Here is a 16,626-nt window from a genome sequence, read left to right on the forward strand (position 1 = left end):
GATTACCACCTTAGCATTAGCTAACACTTCCATCCTATCACATAATTACCATTTCTTTTTGTCTGAGAACATATAAGATACACTCTTCTTGGGCCTAACCTGTGGTGGCGCAGTGGATTTAAAGTGTCCACCAGGAATGCTGAAATGCCAGTTTGAAACCGCAGGCTAGCCGGGTCAAGGCACATATGAGAGTTGATGCTTCCTGCTCCTCTCCACCTTCTCTCTCTCTCTCAAATTAATAGGTAAAGTCTTAATAAAAAAAGATATACTCTTTTAGCAACTTTAAAATATATAATACAGTATTGCTAACTATAATCACCATACTGTACTTCAGATCTCCAGAATTTATTCTTTTTTTTTTTTTTTTTTTTTACAGAGACAGAGAGAGAGTCAGAGAGAGGGATAGACAGGGACAGACAGGAACAGAGAGAGATGAGAAGCATCAATCATTAGTTTTTCATTGCGCGTTGCAACACCTTAGTTGTTCATTGATTGGTTTCTCATATGTGCCTTGATCGCGGGCCTTCAGCAGACCGAGCAGCCCCTTGCTGGAGCCAGCGACCTTGGGTTCAAGCTGGTGGGCTCTTGCTCAAACCAGATGAGCCTGCACTCAAGCTGGCGACCGTGGGATCTCGAACCTGGGTCTTCTGCATCCCAGTCCGATGCTCTATCCACTGCGTCACCACCTGGTCAGGCAATTTATTCATCTTTTAATTGTAAGTTTGTACTAACTGGCCAACATCTACTCATTTCCCCCGCCACCTGCCTTGTGTAACCACCATTCTTCTGTTTCTATGACTTCGGCTTTTTTAGATTCCACATATAGATTATACAGTAATTATCTTTTTCCATCTGACTTGTTTCACTTAGCATAATGCCTCAAGGTCTATCCACCTTGCAGCAAATGGCAGGGTTTCTCTCTTAGCTATTTTATTGTCTATATATGCCTCATCTTCGTTATCCACTCACCCATCAGTGGGCACTTAGCTTGTTTCCATACCCTTGCTATTGTGAATAATGCTACAGTGAACATGGGGGTGCCTATTTTCATTTCCTTGGGATATAGACATAGAAAGGGGATTGCTGGATCATACAGTAACTAATATACATATAAACATCCATATTGTTTTCTTTTTAAAAAGTTTTTTACTAATTTTAGAGAGAGAGGAAGGGAAGGAGGGAGAGAAAGAGAAACATTGATCTGTTCCTGTACGTGCCCTGACCAGGGATCAAACCAGCAGATAGCCCCTTATCAGATATGTGATTTACAAGTCTTTTCTCCGTTCTGTACATTGCCTTTTCATTAAAAAAAATTTTTTTTTTATTTTTTACAGAGACAGAGAGAGTCAGAGTGAGGGATAGACAGGGACAGACAGGAACGGAGAGATGAGAAGCATCAATTATTAGTTTTTCGTTGCTCATTGTGACACCTTAGTTGTTCATTGATTGCTTTCTCATATGTGCCTTGACAGGGGGCCTTCAGCAGACTGAGTAACCCCTTGCTTGAGCCAGCAACCTTGGGTCCAAGCTGGTGAGCTTTGCTCAAACCAGATGAGCTCACACTCAAGCTGGCGACCTCTGGGTCTCGAACTTGGGTCTTCCGCATCCCAGTCCAACACTCTATCCACTGCGCCACCGCCTGGTCAGGCGCCTTTTCATTTTGTTCATTGTTTCTTTTGCTGTGCAACATCTTTTTAGTTTGACGTAGTTCCACTTACTAATTTTTGCTTTTATTGCTTGTGCTTTTGGTGTGTTATCTAAAAAAAATTGTTGCCAAGACCAGTGTCAAGAAGCATGTTACCCATGTTTTCTTTCAGGAGTTTTACAAGTTTCAGGTCTTATGTTTTAAATCTTTATTCCATTTTGAGTTAATTTGTATGCATCATGTAAAACATGGGTCCAGTTCCATCCTCCTGCATGTGGTTTTCCAGTTTTCTTAATCTCATTTATTGAGTGTTCATTTTTGAACACTCTTCATCGCTCAGTTCTCCCCCTCCCCCCCACTCAGACTGCGTTCTCTCCCTCTTACTCTCCCAAAGGAAGAGAAGAACGATCCTCAATGGCAAAAGGCAGTTGCACAAGCAACACCAAGAGCCAGCTTCACGCTCAGGAGAGAACACTGCAACTCCTCCTCGTGGTTTCGGGTACTTACACGATCAGAGAAACTTCTCCAGTAACAAACTATAGAAATGATCCCTGAAAGTATAGTCTTCATCGCTCAGTTCTTTTTTAGACGGTACTCGGAATTCCTAACATTCTTCATTCAACAATCCATTTCCCCCACCAATATGAAAAGCCAGTTTTTGTATACTAAATGCCCTTAAGTAGTTGAGTATTTCTGAGCATCTGTTTCATGGCTCTGTCTTGTCTTATGTCATGTGAGGCTGTTTCAATTATTGTAGCTTTCTTGTAAGTTAGCCACTTGTAAAATCATTTCTCTTAACCAAACTTAAAGCCTGGAAGTGAGTTTGCACCTGTGCTTTTGAGGGATTCCTCTGGGGACAGCGTGGAAAATCGATTGTAGAGAGGAGACAGGCTGGACACAGAGAGCCGACAGGCTGGACACAGAGAGCCAACGAGGTGAGACAAACAGGGGGCCTGTTTAGAGCAGTGACGATGCTGGGAGGGAGACACGGAGGTGGAATTGATGGGTTGCTGCGTGGAGATGAACGTGAAGGAGGAGTAGAAGGTAGCGCTGAGGTTCCTACCGTGGGCTGTACACCAGGAAGGGACAGCCAGGAGGAGCTGCAGATTTGGCTGTGGCGCAGGGAAGGAGAAATGCATTCGTTTATAAATGCTCCTACAGCATGATCAAGCAGTGGCGCAGTGGATAGAGCGTCGGACTGGGATGTGGAGGACCCAGGTTCAAGACCTCGAGGTCACCAGAATGAGCGCAGGCTCATCTGGTTTGAGCAAAAGCTCACCAGCTTGGCCCTGGCCGGTTGGCTCAGTGGTAGAGCGTTGGCCTGGCATGCTGAAGTCCCGGGTTTGATTCCCGGCCAGGGGACACAAGAGAAGCGCCCATCTGCTTCTCCACCCCTCCCCCTCTCCTTCCTCTCTGTCTCTCTCTTCCCCTCCCGCAGTCGAGACTCCATTGGAGCAAAGATGGCCCGGGCGCTGGGGATGGCTCCTTGGCCTCTGCCCCAGGCGTTAGAGTGGCTCTGGTCACGACAGAACATTGCCCCCTGGTGGGCGTGCCAGGTGGATCCCGGTCGGGCGCATGCGGGAGTCTGTCTTACTGCCTCCCCATTTCCAGCTTCGGAAAAATACAAAACAAAACAAAACAAAACAAAACAAAAACTCACCAGCTTGGACCCAAGGTCGCTGGCTCAAGCAAGGGGTTACTTGGTCTGCTGAAGGCCCACGGTCAAGGCACATATGAGAAAGCAATCAATGAACAAATAAGGTGTCTCAACAAAAAACTGATGATTGATGTTTCTCATCTCTCTTCGTTCCTGTCTGTCCCTATCTATCCCTCTCTCTGACTCTCTTTCTGTCCTTGTAAAAAAATAAATTAATAAATAAACGCTCCTATACCCTGAGACCATGTGCAAGAGCAGCTGGGGCCCTGGCAGTGTGTGTGTGTGTGTGTGTGTGTGTCTTAGTAGAGCGTGCATATGATTCATAGGCTTAATTATTCTGGTTCGTCTGTGGTGCTCACCATCCCTGCCAGTGACTTTCTTGCTCTCAGTCCCCTAATTTTAAGGGTCTGCCTTCCCCATGCCTGTTCCACTCTCTCTGCTTAAGGAAATCTTTCCTGTCAAGGTTCAGCCCAAATCCAATCTCCTGGGGGAGACTTCTGTAACCACTCTAGCCTCCTTGAGCTGCTCTCAGTTCAAGGTCAACCAAGGTCAGCTGGATGTGCTGACGCCCTAATATAATTGTGGCTCGTGTCTTTCCAAAGAATTAAATACACTTTGACCCTCAACCTAGATCCCTCCCGGACAGTCGGTGTTGACTCTGTTCTTTCTTCCACCATTCTCATTCTTTTGTTTTCTGGCTTTTTTTTTTTTTAATTTTATTTATTCATTTTTAGAAAGGAGAGAAAGAGGGAGAGAGAGAGAAACGGAGAGAGAGAAGGGGGAGGAGCAGGAAGCATCATCTCCCATATGTGCCTTGACCAGGCAAGCCCGGGGTTTCGAACCAGCGACCTCAGCATTTCCAGGTCGACACTTTATCCACTGTGCCACCACAGGTCAGGCCTGTTTTCTGGCTCTTAAGAAGTCTTTGTTCTGATTTCTTTTTAACTCTCTTTTTCTCCAGGTCTAACCTTCCCCGTTGTTCTCCACTATCCCTTGTCTGCAGACTCACTGGCAGGAATGGGGCTGAGGAAAGCCACATACCCTCCCAGGGCAGAGGAGTGAGCGGGACTGGGGGCCAAAGGAGCACCATGTAACTTCATTTCCTGAGCTGCAGCAGGGAGAGCTGTCTTCCCACTGTGCTGAGAGCATTGCGCGGGGCACCCACTGGAGTAAGAAGTAGTCACTTAGCTTCCTCTGAGATGATACAAAAGATCTTAGCTTTGAAGTTTTCCAAAAACCTTACATTGTTAAGGCCCAATTGTGTGTTTTCAGATTGAAAAGGAATCTAGGTCTGCCTGCTCGCTAAGAAAGATGGTAACTGAATATCCTTCAGGGTCACTGAAAGATGGGATTGTAGATATTTAGTTATTTATTTAGTCCCATTCTGGGACAGGATCTATCACACGGAAGACCCCAACCCTCCACTCAAACAATGGATATTAGGTAGGTAATTCCAAGCAACTTTTAAACAGGAAGGCATTCTCCCTTAGAAGCAGGAGGAAAACTGGTTCCGCCCTGTGTCAGGCTGCCTACCTTATTTGCACACACACATGCACACATGCACACACACACTTGTGACCCACAGCTGGCTCACAGCACCCCACACGGGCAGACACCCTCTCACCCCAGGGCAGTGAGGAGGCACGCCGAGATCACCAGCTTTAGAAAGAAAATCACCGGGAGGAACTCGCAGACTTTCTTCATGGCAGAACATGCTCCTTGGCTAGTTACGCCTTCTTCCTCCCCCTCCCCCTCCCCCTCCTCCTCCTTCTCCTCCTCCTCCTCCAGGTGAGGCAGCCAGCACCTCTTGGGAACCCTTTAAAGATCCTAAACACGCATGCTTCACAATAGAAAGAGCTCCGCAGTCTCTGAATTTAGGTTTATACTCACTGATCAGCTGTGTGTGATCTTAGCAAGTCACATAACCTCTTTAAACCTCAGTCTCCTCACCTCTAAAAGAGGCAGAAAAAAGTATCTGCCAATTGTGGAAAGTTTCCCAGTAACATATGGGAACAGTTCTTGGCTCCTGGTAGGTACTCAATACCTAGTTGCTGTTATTCCAGCCAGGTGGTGTGGCCTCACTCCTGGGCAATAAAGTGAGGCGAGTCCGGCCATTCTCTTCCCCCTTGCTTCTCCAAATGGGGTCTGCAAACAGGAAGCATTGGCTGTGAGCGTGTTAGAAGGCAGGCCTACTGAATCACATTCTGCATTTTAACCAGATGCCCAGGTTAATGTCTTTTTTTTTTTTTTTTGTATTTTTCTGAAGCTGGAAACGGGGAGAGACAGTCAGTCAGACAGACTCCCACATGCGCCCGACCGGGATCCACCCAGCACGCCCACCAGGGGCGACACTCTGCCCACCAGGGGGCGATGCTCTGCCCCTCTGGGGCATCGCTCTGCCGCAACCAGAGCCACTCCAGCGCCTGGGGCAGAGGCCAAGGAGCCATCCCCAGCACCCGGGCCATCTTTGCTCCAATGGAGCCTTGGCTGCGGGAGGGTAAGAGAGAGACAGAGAGGAAGGAGGGGGGGGGAGTGGAGAAGCAAATGGGCGCTTCTCCTATGTGCCCTGGCCGGGAATCGAACCCGGGTCCCCCACACGCCAGGCCGACGCTCTACCACTGAGTCAACCGACCAGGGCCTCTTCTTTTTTTTTTTTTTTTTTTTTTTACAGAGACAGAATCAGAGAGAAGGATAGATAGGGACAGACAGACAGGGATGGAGAGAGATGAGAAGCATCGATCATTAGTCACCTGACCAGGCAGTGGCGCAGTGGATAGAGCATCAGACTGGGATGCCGAGGACCCAGGTTCGAAACCCCGAGGTCGCCACCTTGAGTGTGGGCTCATCTGGTTTGAGCAAGGCTCACCAGCTTGAGCCCAAGATCGCTGGCTCAAGCAAGGGGTCACTCAGTCTGCTGTAGCCCCCCAGTCAAGGCACATATGAGAAATCAATCAATGAACAACTAAAGAACCACAACGAAGAATTGATGTTTCTCATCTCTCTCCCTTCCTATCTGTCCCTCTCTCTGACTCTCCCTGTCTCTGCCACAAAAAAAAAAAAAAAATAATAATAATATTTTCCAATAAACTGGACATACTTAGTTTCATGTGTACAACATAGTGATTAGAAATCTGTATACCTTATGAAGTGATCACCCTGACAGGTCTAGTACCCCCAGGGCCATTCCTTTGCACATTATAAAGTGTGAGGAGGCTGCCGTCTTAGCTGGGCCCAGCTGGGCCTCGGCCCTGATGACGCCCCAGCCACATAGGAACGGGCCTGTCCTGGGGGCTTCTTATAAGCCTCGCATCATCTCACATCATCTTATCTAATCCTCCAACAATCCTGGAAGGAAAGTAATTGCTGTTTTTTAAATGAGAAAACCAACTGTATAAGATAAAAAAATGGCTTCCCATTGTCACCCAGGTAGTCCGTCATGGAGGCAGGATTCAAACCGAGGGCCATGTGAATCCAAAAGCCTGGCTGACAGAGTCTGTGACCCAACTCCCTCAGCTTCTCTAAGCCTGACCAGCTTCCCCGTGGCCTGCAGAAACCTCAGGCTCTCAGCACAAGTTATCTATCTACTCCCCCACATCAGAAGACTTGAACAAACACAAACACAGTTTCTGACATTCAAGGCTACCAGCTGGAGGAAACTCAAGACTGGGGAAAGAAATTATTGTTTCTTCCAGCCAACACGTGAGGATTTGGTCCCTTCACTCCAGCCGTCTTCTCTACCGCAGTAGCATGTCACCAATTAACATCTGTTCTTACCGCTTTAACTAGTGTCCTCTTAATCGTTTTTGTGAAGGTTTTATAAGATTTTATTTACTAATTTTACAGAGAGAGGAGTGGGGGTTAGCAAAAAGTATCAACTCACAGTTGCTTCTTCACTTCAGTTGTCGTAGGTGCCTTGACCTGGACAAGCCCAGGGATTCGAACCGACGACCTCAGTGTTCCAGGTCGAGGCTTTATTCACTGCACCACCACAGGTCAGGCTAGTGTCCTCTTTATCTTTGACAGCTCTTACTAGTTAGCTATCTGCTATCTATCTAATGACGATAAGACTTCTTGGTGAGCCCTGGCTGGATGGCTCAGTTGGTTAGAGAATCATCCCGAAGCACAGAGGTTCCTGGTTTGATTCTCAGTCAGGGCACATACAGGAGCAGAGTTATGTTTCTATTTCTCTCTCTCTCTCTCTCTCTCCCTCCTCTCTCTCTCTAAAAAGAATCAATAAAATATACATTAAAAAAAAAAGACTTCTTGGTGAGGCCCTGGCCGGTTTGCTAGTGGTAGAGTGTCGGCCTGACGTGCAGGAGTCCCAGGTTCGATTCCCGGCCAGGGCACACAGGAGAAGCACCCATCTGCTTCTCCACCCCTCCCCCTCTCCTTCCTCTCTGTCTCTCTCTTCCCCTCCCCACAGCCGGGGCTCCATTGGAGCAAGGTTGGCCCGGGCACTGAGGATGGCTCCGGGCCTCTACCTCAGGCGCTAGAATGGCTCTGGTTGCAGCAGAGCAACGCCCCAGATGGGCAGAGCATTGCCCCCTGGTGGGCATGCCGGGTGGATCCCGGTCGGGCACATGCGGGAGTCTGCCTCCCGTTTCCAGCTTCGGAAAAATACAAAAAAAAAAAAAAAAAAAAGACTTCTTGGTGAAAAGAAACTCTGCTCCCAGAATACTTGTCCCATAGGTAACACCAGGTGTGGACCCCAGGTTGCTGGAATCTAAGTCTATCTGTCTGTCCCAACGAATCACAGTTGCTAAGGTCTAGGGGAAGGGGGCGGGACAAGCCTGTAGCCATGTGGCACCACAGAGGGCAGAGTAAATATAGACCTCGATGTCTCTGAGGTTCTTTTTTTATTTATTTTTTTAACAGGGACAGAGAGAGAGTCAGAGAGAAGGACAGACAGGGACAGACAGACAGGAATGGAGAGAGATGAGAAGCATCAATCATCAGTTTTTCATTTTGACACCTTAGTTGTTCATTAATTGCTTTCTCATATGTGCCTTGACTGCGGGCCTTCAGCAGACCGAGTAACCAGCGACCTTGGGTCCAAGCTGGTGAGCTTTTTGCTCAAACCAGATGAACCCGCGCTCAAGCTGGCAACCTCGGGGTCTTTCACCTGGGTCCTTTTGCATCCCAGTCCAACACTCTGTCTACTCTATCTACTGCACCACCGCCTGGTCAGGCTGTCTCTGAGGTTCTTAAGTCACCGCTTCAGCCTCGGGGCTGTGCTGCATTTGCAGTGACTACAGACAGGCCCTAGCATCCTCATGGCCTCCCTGAGGAACTCTGAAGGCCTGGGGGTGACAGACAGGGTCGTCTCTAGGCAACCACAGAGGACTAAGCTGGGGGGGATCTGTGGCAGAGAACACTGGAGCTGTTCTTGCAGCCTGACTCCCAGCTGCTGCCTTGAAGGGGCCACACTTGGGCGAGCTGCTTGGAATTCAGTCTCTTTCTGCCTCTATAGGATTATCTTGGAATTATCTGACAGTATCTGAAATCAGTACTGGGGGAGCACAGGCAGCTTGTGGATGTCAAGGCCACAATTCAGTGCAGACGGAAATGGAGGAGGGAGAGCAGGGAAGGACGGAAGACTTCACCAGAGCTGGCATCTTTTATGGAACCCTGTGGTCCTGTGGCTGTCACCAGACCCCTGGGGAGGGCTCAAGCTAGCCACCTGTGCCTGCCAGGAGAGCAGCAGAAGAACGTGTGTTCAGTTGCTTTGGGATAGAATATTGCTGTAAGAAGAAAAATGATTAGTACGTTATGATCACATTGTGTTCTCTTCCCTAAGATGGGCTAATAAGACAGGTCCAACCACATAGGGATGGTGGCAAGATGTGTAAGATGTGAAGTGTCTCAACAGATAAAACTGGCCGGGCACAGCCGCTGCCACACCAGGCTCATTCATGCCCAAGCAGGCCCCGCAGACACAAGCTGACTTCCCTTCCAGAGAAGCACCTGCCAAGGGCATCTCCATGACTCAGCACCATGACTTAGCACATTTGGCCAACCAACCAGAAATGCCAGTTGTTGTCTGAAGGTGGAAAGGGCCCCTGGCTCCTTTACCCTTATTTTTTTAAGGCCCTTCCTTTTCTTTTTCAAATTTTGCAGGTGGGGCTTTTGGGGCCCTCTGCAATGTTAGGGAACTCTGAACTGGCTCTAATCTCCCTTTATCCCTTCTTTGTCCTGGTGAACTTGAAAGAGCAGAGGATCTTTTAAAAATTCAAATCAAGTCCTATCAAACCACTACCATTTTGTCATGTTTATTTTTCATTTAAAAACAAAGATTTTAGAGTGGAGAGAGCAACCAAGAAAGGGGAGGAGCACAAAACATCAAGTTGTAGTTATTGCTTCTAATATGTGCCTTGACCGGCAAGCCTGGGGCTTTGACCCAGCGACCTCAGCATTCCAGGTGGATGCTTTATCCACTGCACCACCACAGGTCAGGCTATTTGATGACATTTAGAATCAACACCAAACTCCTGTGGCCCCCACATGACGGGCAGCTCCTACTTTCTGCTCCTCATCCCAGACATGTGGCTGCTGGCCAGGGCCTCTGCACCTGCGCCCGTCTTCTAGGGCAGTAGTCCCCAACCCCCGGGCCACAGACCGGTACCAGTCCATGGGCCATTTGGTACCGGTCCGCAGAGAAGGAATAAATAACTTCCATTATTTCCGTTTTATTTATATTTAAGTCTGAACGTTTTATTTTTAAAAAAATGACCAGATTGGCCCTGGCCAGTTGGCTCAGTGGTAGAGCATCAGCCTGGCAGGCAGAAGTCCCGGGTTCGATTCCCAGCCAGGGCACACAGGAGAGGCGCCCATCTGCTTCTCCACCCCTCCCCCCTCCTTCCTCTCTGTCTCTCTCTTCCCCTCCCGCAGCTGAGGCTCCATTGGAGCAAAAGATGGCCCAGTCGCTGAGGATGGCTCCTTGGCCTCTGCCCCAGGTGCTAGAGTGGCTCTGGTCATGACAGAGCGATGCCCCAGAGGGGCAGAGCATCGCCCCCTGGTGGGCGTGCCAGGTGGATCCCGGTTGGGCGCATGCGGGAGTCTGTCTGACTGCCTCCCCGTTTCCAGCTTCAGAAAAATACAAAAAAAAAAAAAAAAAAGACCAGATTCCCTCTGTTACATCCATCTAAGACTCACTCTTTTTTTTTTAATTTTTTTTATTTATTCATTTTTAGAGAGGAGAGAGACAGAGAGGGAGAGAGAGGAGAGAGAGACAGAGAGAAGGGGGGAGGAGCTAGAAGCATCAACTCCCATATGTGCCTTGACCAGGCAAGCCCAGGGTTTCGAACCGGCGACCTCAGCATTTCCAGGTCGACGCTTTATCCACTGCGCCACCACAGGTCAGGCCTAAGACTCACTCTTGATACTTGTCTTGGTCACGTGATACATTTATCTATCCCACCCTAAAGGCCGGTCTGTGAAAATATTTTCTGACATTAAACCAGTCCGTGGCCCAAAAAAGGTTGGGCACCCTCGCCTGTTCCCGTCAGGCAGGTCTGGCTCCGATGCCTCTTCTGGAAAGAGACCCTCCCGAGGCCCCAGACCCCCCAGCAGCACCTGCCACCTGTCCATCAGTCTCGGGGCACTCACTGCCATCCCCACTTGAGATGTGAGCGCCCCAGGAGCAGCAGCTTTGCTTGGTTTGGTTTCCTGCACATTCCCCAAGGGCAAGAACAGTGCCAGGCCTGGCTGGGTGCCGCTGGCAATGGTGGGTGGGATGATTTAACAGAGTTGGAGACCCTGGGTGAGGGGTTGCCAGTAGCCACACCTCTGTGACTTGACATTCCCAGGGGACGTTTGCCACCCCACCTGAGCGCCTCCACCTTTGCAGCGGAGTATCTGAGGGAGGCGCGGGGTCACCACACATACGGCTTCTGTTTCATCCATGCCGTTGCACCAGCTTGTCCACTAGTTAAGCAAGGTTAGCCTCAGAGGCCACGAGAGAATTTCTGAGGGTCATGTGTTATGTCAGGCCACAGCGGCTGAGGCACTTCCTTTCTTAAAACACCCCCTTTCTGGCCCTGGCCGGTTGGCTCAGCGGTAGAGCATCGGCCTACCGTGCGGAGGACCCGGGTTCGATTCCCGGCCAGGGCACATAGGAGAAGCGCCCATTTGCTTCTCCACCCCTCCGCCGCGCCTTCCTCTCTGTCTCTCTCTTCCCCTCCCGCAGCCAAGGCTCCATTGGAGCAAAGATGGCCCGGGCGCTGGGGATGGCTCTGTGGCCTCTGCCCCAGGCGCTAGAGTGGCTCTGGTTGCAACATGGCGACACCCAGGAGGGTCGCAACATGGCGATGCCCAGCATGGGCAGAGCATCGCCCCCTGGTGGGCAGAGTGTCGCCCTTGGTGGGCGTGCCAGGTGGATCCCGGTCGGGCGCATGCGGGAGTCTGTCTGACTGTCTCTCCCTGTTTCCAGCTTCAGAAAAATGCAAAAAAAAAAAAAATGCAAAAAAAAACACTCCCTTTCCTGCTGAGGCCTGAAGCAAGAACTTAGACTACTAGCACCCTGACAGGCTTTGCAAAAGATTGTTTGCCAGTGTGGCTGGTGTTGTGATAGCCATTAGTTTGGGGGTTTGAATTTAACATGAGCTTTCATGAGCAACAAGCACTACGGTAGGAGACGACCTGCCTCCCTAGCCCACTGGGACAGACTGTCTGGGGGGCCTCTCACAGACCCACAGCAGTCTCCAGACCCTGAAGGCACGAGGCCCTGGCTGCAGCGGTGGGCACGCTCTTGGGTAAAGCAGTTCCCTTGAGGTCAAGTCTGCGATGCAGGGGACAAGGGGGATAAGTCCCCACCCATCGGGTCTGACCTGAAATGGGCAACTGTTGGCCACATCATCATGAATTATATTAGCAGACGGGGTCCTAACAGGTGGTGGCTTCATCCGCACGCTGCCTGGGCCCATACAGCACCCACTGCTGGAAGAACTCTGACCTCACATAAGCTAGCATTCCCATGCTCCTCCCGGAAGGGGCGGTGCTCTCTACAGTGCAATGCCCGTCCTCTACCTCCTGCCTCCTTCCCTGACGGCCCCTCCCTCCCACTGCACTCGCTGACGACCCCTGAGTGGGTGGAGGAGTGCGGAAGCCCAGGGGCCCTCACACACCAGACAGCCATGGTCCTTTGTGACATTCACACGAGCAATGATGAGGGGGTTCATCTGGGACCTACCCCACCAGAGGTCACAGCTTGTGTCCCCCATATGTATGGGCTGAAGCTGGGCAGGTTCCTGTGTAAATGCAAGTGTGAGGAGACAAGTGACGCACGGAGAAAGAGGGGCTGAAGTGTGAACCTTTAATTTCAACTCCTTTCATATGACATACAGACACTCATGAAGTCTGAGGTGTGTTTTCCTATTCTTCCGTGTTCCCAGAATGACACCTTAACCAGCGTTCTGTGTGGTGGACGTGCAGACAAAGATGATCAGGTGGCTGTGGCTTCACAATTTCCGTTTCCCTTTCCCAGCAGCTCTCGCGTGGGTCGCTGCCCTCTGTTCTTGGGGAGGGCCCACAGACTAGGAAGCCCCCTCCCTGTATTGGGAGCCAGCATGGGCACAACACTCAGCAGGGCTCCTGACATTTGTCCAATTCCCACAACCTTAGCCAGCCACAGCAGAGGGGACGCGCGGGCTGCCCCTGCAGCAGCGAGACCAAAGACCAGCTTCCACTCGGCTCTCAGCCGTGCCCTCCCCCCTGCCTGGAACAGCCAACTCAAGGCTCCTCATGGAACTGCCTTCTGTGGGGACCCAGAAAGGTTGTGTTCACAGTGACTGTCCCAGGAGATGGCTGCTGACGGGATGCAAGAATCACACATACTGGGCCTCTCAAAGTGCATCCTTGAACGATTTGGGTGTCGTGGCCCAGAGGAGAAGTTCTGGCTGTTGCAGTTCTGCCCATCTAAATGCGGTGCTTCAGTTCCATCTTGGCCACCACCGCCCGGTGCACCTCGTCAGGGCCATCGGCGAAGCGGAGCGCGCGGGCCCAGGCAAAGAACTGAGCCAGCGGGTAGTCGTTGCTCAGCCCTGCTGCTCCGAAGGCCTGGCAGACAGGGCGGGAGGAAGGGAGCCTGGGTGAGCCCTCATGGGAGAGCCCCAGGAATACGGGCCTGCCGAATGGCTCAGAACTCTCTTCCTGGGGAGTCCCCAACGCCTGTGTGCCAACTAATGTTCTGGAAGACTTCAAGTGGGGCCACACTTGCTGTCCCATGAACACAAAATTCCCCAAGTCTACTCTGCTTGGTCACTTCTGCCACCAGGAAACTCAGTGTTGGCGCCAGGTGTTAAGATTTAGGAAGGAAAAAATAAAAAAAAGATTTGGGAAGGAAACATCCTGCATGGTTAGGGGGCAGGCTGTGGTATAACAAGTTCCCATAAATCCAAGATCAGCTATCTCTAAGCCTAGTGACCCTGGACAAGTCACTGCACTTTTCTGTGCCTCTGTTTCCTCATATTCAGAGTAGGTATACAAATGTGCTCCCCGTTGTAGGGCAGTCCCAGAGGAAAGAAGGGAAATGACATGCACGGTAAGTGTGTGACAATGGGGGCTGTTAGTTTACAGAAGGCACGGGAGTTCTGCATGAGTTGTGAATAGTTCAGAGAACCAGCGATCCATAGTCCGTGCTCACCTGTATAGCGCGATCGATCACTTGGTACGCCATGGACGGGGCCACCATTTTAATCATGGCAATCTCTAAGGCTGCAGCCTGCGAGGAAGTGGAGGAGATGAGATTAGAAGGGCAGACCTGAGGGCAGAATACTTGCAAGAATAAATAGTTTCACAGAGGAGCAGAAACAATGGCTCAGAACAGAGACCTGAGGTCTAGCTGGACCACAAGGTCCGTGAGGCGGCCCCTGCCTGGTACACGGCCGTGCCCAGCACCTGGGGGATGGAAGGCTCAGTGGTGGTGACAGTGAGGGTGACTGAGGATGTGGTGAGGTGTGAGCAGATGCCTGGTCAAGGACAGCCCTGGGTACGCAGACGTCCTTCCAGACGAGGGGGAGCATCGCCAACACACACAGAAGGCAGCGTGGGGAGCGGCTTGTGCTCTGATGACAGTCACAGCTGGCTCTGTCCAACCTGACACAGGACCTGGGTCAGCCAGGACTCCAGAGACTGAGCTGTAGGAACCTGCCCTGGGTTGGGGCATTGGAGCCAGGCCGAACACCTCCACTATGTCCAGCGCCAGAGTGCCAAGGAGCCAGGAATTTGAGCCTGCCCCCCTCCTCCCCACTGCTGAGGCCTCTTGGCTAAGGGGTAAAGGCTGCCCCGCAGACGGCTGGAGAAGGCAGGGGTCAATGTAGGCATCGTGTCACTTAAATGCAATCAGAAAGAGCTGTTTAAAGAATAATGTCACCTTTGAAAATACAGCTGCTCTTGGGGTGAATTCCCACACTTACTCTTAGTTTGCCTGACGCCTGCACCAACAGGACCTCGGATTTAGGCTGGGGCAGAGCTGAGGCCGGGGGGCCCTGCGATCCTGTCAGGCCCACTGTCTTGGACCCAGAAGTTCACCAGCTCAGTAAACGGAAAGTTCAGTCCTATTCTAGTCCTTGAACATTTTCAAAAAGCTGTCTGGAGAGTTCCAAGCGGAGTTGAAGCAAAGTTACTAATGTCGAGAAGCCAAGCTCTTTCTCCAGGGCTGCTGAGTCGGGCAGGAAGGGCCAGGCTCTGTATATTCCCAGAACAGACTCCCTCAGGACCGGTCACCTAAGGCCCCTTGGTCTCCTACCTTATTTCCTGCCACATCCATGAGGTGGGCGGCTTTCAGCACCAACAGCCGGGCCTGCTCAATCTCCACACGCGACTGGGCGATGTCTGCCAGGATTGTGCCCTGCTCCACTAGGGGCTTCCCAAAGGCCACGCGGGACTTCACCTGTGGACACAGGAGATACAGCCTGAGGCATGGGTCACGGGGCATGGGGCTGGCACCTGCAGAGGAGGTGGCTGGGGCATACAGGAGAGGGCAGGAGCAGAGGCAGGAGGGGGCCGCTCATCTGTCAGTCTGCCAGCTCCCTAGCCAGCCAGATTCCAGGGAGATCACCTGCAGACAGCATTCGTGTGGCCTGCAGAGCCGGCCAGCATAGTGGCAGCACAGATTACATCCCGGAAGCCCTTTACTTCAGCGATCCCACTGCTTCTGGGCTGCCAGGAAGGAACAGTTCTTTTGATCTGAGCCAGCATCTGGACCAGGGCTACTCCGGGAACTAGGTGGTGACTTCCAGTCCTTCACACAGGTTGGGGGAGGGCGCCCTCTGCTGACGGAGGCTCAATTTTACGTCCGGGTGCCAGAGCCCCATTGTGGGCAGCTGTTTCTGCAGAGGACACTCTAGGCTCAGGAGTCCCCAAACTTTTTACACAGGGGGCCAGTTCACTGTCCCTCAGACCGTTGGAGGGCCGCCACATACAGTGCTCCTCTCACTGACACCAATGAAAGAGGTGCCCCTTCCGGAAGTGCGGCGGGGGCTGGATAAATGGCCTCAGGGGGCCACATGAGGCCCGTAGTCTGGGCAGTAGTTTGGAGACGCAAGCAATCAGAAAAGCTTTAAGGGATTTTTTTTTCTTTTTTAGTTTTTGTTTTGTTTTAACTAAAAGCTATTATTATATTAATAATATATCGCATGGCAGGAAAAGTATAAATTTTCAAACAAAAATTGAAACACCTGGTATCCTATCAGCTGGTTACTTCGAGTGGCTATTTGGTTGCTATTCTGCCAGACTTTTTTGTGTGCATTTTCTTAGTAAAAGTGGATTCGTACTCTACATATTGCTTTGTAGCCTGCTTCTTGTCATTTAAGAGTAACTGAACAAGTCTCTGTTAAGAAACAGATTTCCTTGCCTGACCTGTGGTGTTAAGCGTCGGACTGGGATGCCGAAGACCCAGGTTCGAGACCCCGAGGTTGCCAGCTTGAGCACGGGCTCATATGGCTTGAGCAAAGCTCACCAGCTTGGACCCAAGGTTGCTGGCTCAAGCAAGGGGTTACTCGGCCTGCTGAAGGCCCGTGGTCAAGGCACATATGAGAAAGCAATCAATGAACAACTAAGGCATAGCAATGCTCAATGAAAAACTAATGATTGATGCTTCTCATCTCTCCGTTCCTGTCTGTCTGTCCCTGTCTATCCCTCACTCTGACTCTCTCTCTGTCTCTGTAAAAAAACCCAAAAAACCAGATTTCCATAGCAGCATTTTGGAATTTCACTGCATGCTGTACCAGCGTTTATCTGACCAGGCTCTCTATTCATTAGCCTTACAGGTTGTCCCCAACATTTGTTTTTACATTCAGTGTTGTGGTGAGCCTCCTAGTGTCACATC

General features: G+C 50.8%; 1 protein-coding gene and 2 non-coding genes across 9 annotated transcripts in view; 1 reads left to right on the forward strand and 2 right to left on the reverse strand.

The window, feature by feature from the left end:
* Positions 1–1,999: 1,999 nt before the first annotated feature.
* LOC136327745 (small nucleolar RNA U3) lies at positions 2,000–2,212 on the reverse strand. Its single transcript, XR_010729867.1, has one exon. It is a non-coding gene; the product is annotated as a small nucleolar RNA U3 (small nucleolar RNA).
* A 9,123-nt stretch (positions 2,213–11,335) lies between these two features.
* Positions 11,336–11,411, forward strand: TRNAG-ACC (transfer RNA glycine (anticodon ACC)). Its single transcript has one exon. It is a non-coding gene; the product is annotated as a tRNA-Gly (tRNA).
* Positions 11,412–12,598: 1,187 nt separating this feature from the next.
* ACAD10 (acyl-CoA dehydrogenase family member 10) overlaps positions 12,599–16,626 on the reverse strand; it is a 51,541-nt gene continuing 47,513 nt past the window's right edge. For all 7 annotated transcript variants that reach the window (XM_066260547.1, XM_066260548.1, XM_066260546.1 and 4 more), the window contains 3 exons: positions 15,046–15,189; positions 13,942–14,019; positions 12,599–13,355 (listed from right to left, as the gene is read on the reverse strand). In XM_066260547.1, coding sequence (XP_066116644.1) covers positions 13,215–13,355; positions 13,942–14,019; positions 15,046–15,189 — 363 coding nt within the window. In that variant the 3' untranslated portion in view covers positions 12,599–13,214. The remainder of the gene's footprint in view (positions 13,356–13,941; positions 14,020–15,045; positions 15,190–16,626) is intronic.

The sequence above is a fragment of the Saccopteryx bilineata genome, chromosome 2 (genome assembly GCF_036850765.1).
Source record: "Saccopteryx bilineata isolate mSacBil1 chromosome 2, mSacBil1_pri_phased_curated, whole genome shotgun sequence".
NCBI lineage: Eukaryota > Metazoa > Chordata > Mammalia > Chiroptera > Emballonuridae > Saccopteryx > Saccopteryx bilineata.